Raw genomic sequence first — 6635 nt, forward strand, 5'->3', positions numbered from 1 at the left:
ATAAATTAACACTCTCACCTTTTTCTCTGTCTTTTTTTTAAAACCTGACTTTATAACTTTTCTTAGCAGCATAGTAACTGGCACAGTCGTTCGTGTCGTCCACTCTCTGCTGCTAACAGCATCACTGTGAAACGCTCCAACCAGGAATGAACCATTTAATGCAGGAGGGATTTGGGGGGTTCAGGGCAAATATGGATGTGAGTTTTTTGGTCTTGGAGTGGGAACATAACATTTTTACTGCTAAAAACAATCTTTGAAAATATAATATGATTAATTTTGTAATTGACAGAGCCCCAATATATATATTTTTTATTTCTATGAACAAAAAATATATTTCCAATTTGTGGAGGGCCCCCTGTTGGTCAGGGCTCCTAGAATTGTCATCATTTTCCCCCCTTTACCGCGGCCCTGAGTGGGACATTCTAACCTGATCTATAAATAATAATAATAATAATAATAAAACTGAGACGTTCCTCATTAAACTGAATTGTGACTCTGAGGATTCTGCTGCTTCTGAACAAATGAAGCTTCTATGGTTTGATTTCAGATGCTGCTCCAGAGGAAGTATCTCAATGTTTCATCGTTTTATTTAGATTTCTGAAAAAGTTCCTCCTCCTGCTCAGAAATCCCAGTTCAGTTCTCTCCTCACACCTGAGAGCAGCCAGAGCTCAGCGACGCATGAACCAAGAGACAGCTTCACTTTTCTTCTCCCCGGATACATCGGGATAAAAATAAAAGCCGCAGCGCAGCGACCGGCCACAAGGTGTCACTGTGGCTCCGCGTGAGGAATCCGGTCGGGACCAAACCGGGCTGGACCTCTGCAGCGTCAGGCCGCTCTGTGTCGGCCTGATGATCCATCAGGCTGCAGGAACTGCCGGCTGCTCTGACCTCTGTGACCTCTGTGCAGGAATTCCTTAATTCTGACACAAACATCCAGTTTGCTGCTCAACATCAAGAACCTGAAGCTCTGACAAGCTGACGGACTGAGCCGTAAACGAGGAGCAGCTCATTATTTGATTGAATTAAGAAGGAAAAGCAGAAGTTTCCACCAGCAGGAAAACATGACAGGTGAAAACATGACAGGTGAAAACATGACAGGTGAAAACATCACCAATGACCCACAAACCTCACTGAGGTCAGAGTGCAACACTCGGATCCTCTGGGTTAGTTCTGGCGTCTTTTTCGTGCTGTTGATGTTTCTTGCTTTGAAACTGAAAGTTGATCATTTCAATCAAGACCACCTGCTGTGACACCAACCAGCCACAAGGAGGCGACTGGTGTTATTCTGGCTGGATCAGGGTTCCGGTCTGTTCCTGTATATCAGATGAAACTGACAGATAAGCTGGAGACGCAGATTTAAGATTTCTCCCAATCAGGGGCGATAAAGGGGGGAAAAGCGATGACAATTCTAGGGGCCCTGACCAGCAGGGGGCCCTCTACAATTTAATTATTTATATTTTGTTCTGTCAAATACAAAATTAATCATATTGTATTTTCAAAGATTGTTTTTAGCAGTAAAAATTTAATGTTCCTCCCCCCCCCCAGACCAAAAAACAAAGATACATATTTGCCCTGAACCCCCTGAATCTGCATGAAGTGGTTCCTTCCTGCTTGGAGCGTTTGATGGTGACGCTGTTCAGCTGCAGTCAGTAGAAGCTGCAGCTGAACACAGCTGCCACGAAACGACTGTGGCGGTTACTATGCTGCTACGAAAAGTTATAAAGTCAAGTTTTCAAAAAAAAAAGTAGAGAGAGAGAGAAAAAGGCAAGAGTGTTAATTTATAACCCAGTTTTTCTCCAAGAGAGGTGAGTAGACTGTGTGAGATTATCAACCATTTAGCATAGTTAGCTTAGCTACAAACTACTGTTTGCCTCCATTTCACTAGCATTTGATGAATTAAGGAAAAAAATTACCAACATATTCATATATTTAACATGTCCCTTGTACCTTTTACCACCTAACAGATGAGTCAGTCAGCAGCAGCTCTAACCCACGTCCCTCCTGACCTGTTCTCTCCTGAGTGAAGTTAAAGCTGCAGTATGTAACTTTTATAAAAAAAATATTTTAAAACTGTCATTATGTTGTGACAGTATGGTATGAGAGGTAATCTGTGAAATATCTATTTCCTCGGCCTTCTCCCAGTGCTAGAAACAACCAGTCAGAGGCAGGAGAGTTTTAGTGCTGTCAATCACAATCTCATGTGGTGCTGCTCATCCTTCCTCCCCCTCGATTTGTGCTATTCTGCAGCTAGCATAGCACAGAGCTGTGCAGATTCAAACTGTGAATGCTCAGTTCAGTTAGCATAGCTACCAATGATGGCAGATAAACAGTTTCTTGTAATGATAAGTTGTTTCTCCCCCATTAGCACATTTAGCAGTGAGTGAATGAGGCTAATTGACAGCGCTAAGACCCTCCTCCTGGTTCTGATTGGTTGTTTTGGTCAGAACGGTGCATTACTTTAACCAGTAGTAGTAGTTCAGGAAGGAGATGGAGGAGGTTGATTGTTTTCACAGATTATCTGTCTCATAACAAACTGCTACAACATGGTGACAGCTTTAACAAATATGGAGAAAACATTTTTATTAAAGTTATGTACTGCAGCTTGAATAAAATGCAACTACATAACATTTTGAGACGTCTGGATTGGTTTATGTGTATTTTGCACGTTGCTTTTGACGGTTGCTTGTTGGTAGAGACATTTCAGTATCTAAAACTAATAGAAGAAATTTAAACAACCTACTTGCATACTGGATGTGGACTGTTGGATGTTAAATTCATGAGCAGTAAACATTGTACTAGTTATCAGAATTGAACCAAATAAAGCAAGGCAGATGCAAGACTTTAAAATTGTGACGCTTTTTATGGGTCAAATAGACTCAAGAAATTGTAACAGCAGCTGGTCAGGGGGGCCCAATGTAAGCTTTTGTCAGGGGGCCCAAGATTCCTGGAGGCGCCCCTGGTCCCAAATAGTGAAGGAAGGGACTGGAAATCGTCATGTTTTCAGTTTGTTTAAAACATTTTCTCTGCTAAACTCCTTCCTGTGTTGGCTCCTGCTGGAAGCAAACCTCCAGTCACATCTTCTAAACACTTACTTCCTCTTCTTCCATGAAGACCCAGCATGATGCTGCCACCACTGCCTACAGGTGAAGCATCTGTCTGCCTGAACGGGGCAGGACTTTCCTCTGATCCATCATTTATCCAGTGAAAATAAATCGGTGCTGAAGCTCAAAGAATCCTCCAGACGGACGTCTCCACATGTCGACGCCTTGAAGCTCCAGCTGAACAAACAGCAGGGAGGAGGAGAGCCGAGACGAAGAAGAAACAAAACGACCCGGATCTGGAAATCGACTATGAAGACTGTCAGAGGGACGGGGGTCTCAGTCTGTTTGTGCCTGATTCAGATTCTCATTCTGACATCGAGTCTTCTTGCTCTGAAACGTTTCCTGGCTTGTCCCCCGTCTCGCCTCTCTGTCTGTCCTGCTGCTGCAGAAACAATCTGGATTCAAGTTTCACAATTTCCTGCAGTTTTAAGAACAAAAACACAGTTTCTCATTTCGTCCTTCAGCTGACTTTGAAGGTAACGCTTCGGTTTCTGAACAGTTACCAATAAAACACAATCTAATGGCGGGAGGCGATAAAATCAAATTAACACAGATCTGTCACATAGAATCGTCTAGTCCAGCAGCTCTATGCATGATGTTCTGTTTTCAAACAGAAACATATTTATGTGTTTTACAGACCAGATCATGTGACCTCAGATCACCTTGTGGTGGACAGACTGCTGCTAACTGACTAAGACGCTATTAGCACAGCTAACTGTTTAACGCTTTAGCATTTTTACAAACTTTGAGAACGTTTAGCGCCCTTAGTTTCCCCTCCAGGATGTTTTCTGGAAAAATTACCATCAGTTTGTTGCTGAATTCTTTCCATTTTCTCAAAACTTTAACACAGACGTCAAATTTTATTCAACTGAAAGTTTAAAAAACAGTCAAGAAAATTAGCGCTTCACAATTTCTTCAGAAGAATTCCTTTAGGGGAAGCTAAGAGAGCTAAATGTTTCTTAAAATTAGCAACAACACTTCACATTAGCTCTGCTATTAGCCGCTAGCACTGCTTTTAATTATCACTATTAAGCAGCATGAAAGTCCCTTGTCCCCTCCCTCACCACACTGAGCCAGGTTCTGGAGAGGTCACTTCCTCTTAAACAGGAAGTTGTCCCTCTCCACTGTCCATGATTGGATGCAGTCAGCTGAGTAAATCGACTGAACAGAACGGAACCTTTCAAATTAAAGGTCTAGCTTGGTGTGGCGTGTCCTGAGTGGGACTCACCGCTGAGCGTCGCTGCTCCTCACAGGAAGTCCAGTTTGACTCCAGGATGGAGCAGAAAAAGAAACGCAGTGAGACAAACAGGAAGGGGAGTCGGCGCGGAGCGTCCGGCTTCCTGTTATTGGGACGCGGCGTCCTCGTCGGGACTCGGGTTCAGGTCCACCACGGTCGTCCCTCTGAGAGAAGCTCCTGCCTCTGCCGCCGGTGCGCAGCTTTTATTAGCGCCTGGAAGACATCAGAACGCCGTCAGAATGCCGTCAGAACCGGACCCGGGCCGGCCGCTCGGCGGGTCGGATACCTGCACCCCCCGCGGCGGACGGAGGCGCCAGGACGCCGCTGGCTCCGCCCCCTCCGCCTCCGTTGGTCTGGGAGCAGACGTTGGCGTGACGCGCCGCGGCTTTCTGCTTGTAGTGGTTGCTATGGAGCTTGTACTTCATCAGCAGGATGAAGATGAAGACGAGCACAGACGCCACAATGATCCCGCCGATGATGATGATCATGGTGCCGCCCAGGAACTGGAGGGACAGACAGGAAGTTAGACGCCAGGGTGGAGGAAAGCTGCTGCTGTGACCTGGTTTCCATGACAACAAGAAGCTGTCTACAGGAGCAAAAGGTTACTGATTAAATGCATTAACAGGATGCCGTACAGAGAGGGCAAACACTTAGAAGTAGGAAAGGAGAGACAGGAAGGAGGACAGGAGAGACAGGAAGGACGACAGGAGAGACAAGAAGGAGGACAGGAGAGACAGGAAGGACAGGAGAGACAGGAAGGAGGACAGGAGAGACAGGAAGGACGACAGGTGAGACAGGAAGGACAGGAGAGACAAGAAAGAGGACAGGAGAGACAAGAAGGAGGACAGGAGAGACAGGAAGGACAGGAGAGACAGGAAGGAGGACAGGTGCAGGCTCATGTATTAAACTTCTGTCCAGTTTATTTTATTGGTTCATTGAAACAAAGTCTGAAAATAAACATGAGTTGATGATGCAACCTGATTATGTTCAGTGTAGTAATAATGATTAAGATTGATTGATTGATTGATTGATTGACTGATTCCAGTCTGACCTCCCCTGCTGCCCCACAACATGATGCTGCCACCACCATGCTTCACTGAATCGATGTGTTAATTTTGGTCTGTCAAGGTGGACGTCCATTAACCAGAACCTCTGGGACCAGAACCAGAACCTCTGGGACCAGAACCAGAACCTTTGGGCTTTCAGAATGAAGGGGGACTGACGGATCTGGACCTGGTGACCAGATCAGTAAACTGGGATCTGTGGTCCAGTTCAGTTTGGTGAACTGGGCCCAGTAGATGTCCCGGTAGGCGGAGCACCGACCTGGTCCCGGATGGAGTGGCAGCGGCCGTACTCAGAGTCGGTGGTGAAGGAAACGCAGCCCACCATCTTGGTTCCGGTCAGCGTGGTGACGCCGTCATCATAGACCGCCAGGACGCAAAGCTCGTAGTCCCGCGCCGCCGCCAGGTCGCTCAGCAGGAAGTACTTGTGATTGGCCGGGATCATCCTGCAGACAGATGGAGACAGATGATTGGCTCTGGGTCCAGAGGAATGCTAATGCTAATGCTAACCACGGCTACAGCTGTATCAACTCAAAACGTTTCCATTTAAACTGCAACAGAACCAAAAACAGCCCTACTGTAGAACCGGGTCAGAACCGCTCCAGAGATCCGGGCCAGCAGAATACTCTGGGTGAAAAATGCAAGTAATGCACAGCGCTGAATTTTTCATGTGGATGATGTAGAGCCGAGGCTCCACCAGGCGGCGCTCTAAATCTGAGGCATCATGGGAGTTTTTCTCCGACAGCCGCCGTTACATGCTCCATTCTTGATCCAGTCAGAACAGAATCAGAACCGGACTCTTCCTGGTTCTGATTCAGAAGCAAAACGAGTTCTGATAATCCGCTCAGATTAGAAACGCAGTGAATCGCTCAGAACGGAGAGACTTTGGGGTTTATTTCAGATACTAATCAGCTAAAAAAAACTACACACTGTCGCCATAGCAACTGTCCGAAAGGAAGACGGGAACAAAAACCCTGCAGTTGCATCCAAAAGCAGAAGGAATAACAGCAGCACATCCATCCATCCATCCTTATCTGCATGCTGCTAATGAAACCTAACAGAGCAATAACTCTCTACTTTTTGTTGATTTCATAAATAAAATCCAAATAAATGCAGGATGAGACGTGATTGGCTGAAAATTCCGATCTTGTCCATCACCTCCTGCTGGCAGAAGATCAGATCAGAATATTCTGAAGCAGCGCCTGGAGAAGAATCAGATCGGTAAGCCGAGCGACC

At 45.8% G+C, this 6635-nt stretch overlaps 1 protein-coding gene across 1 annotated transcript in view; it reads right to left on the reverse strand.

The window, feature by feature from the left end:
* LOC106964151 (leucine-rich repeat and fibronectin type III domain-containing protein 1-like protein) overlaps positions 1 to 6635 on the reverse strand; it is a 95932-nt gene that overhangs the window by 12989 nt on the left and 76308 nt on the right. The window contains exons 8-10 of the mRNA XM_015059474.1: positions 5662 to 5845; positions 4625 to 4841; positions 4330 to 4551 (exon numbers count right to left, since the gene is read on the reverse strand). Of these exons, the coding sequence (XP_014914960.1) occupies positions 4445 to 4551; positions 4625 to 4841; positions 5662 to 5845 (508 nt within the window). The 3' untranslated portion in view covers positions 4330 to 4444. The remainder of the gene's footprint in view (positions 1 to 4329; positions 4552 to 4624; positions 4842 to 5661; positions 5846 to 6635) is intronic.

This window comes from Poecilia latipinna, unplaced genomic scaffold (genome assembly GCF_001443285.1).
Source record: "Poecilia latipinna isolate Pla-1442-1.1 unplaced genomic scaffold, P_latipinna-1.0 Scaffold1630, whole genome shotgun sequence".
In the NCBI taxonomy this organism is placed as follows: Eukaryota; Metazoa; Chordata; class Actinopteri; order Cyprinodontiformes; family Poeciliidae; genus Poecilia; species Poecilia latipinna.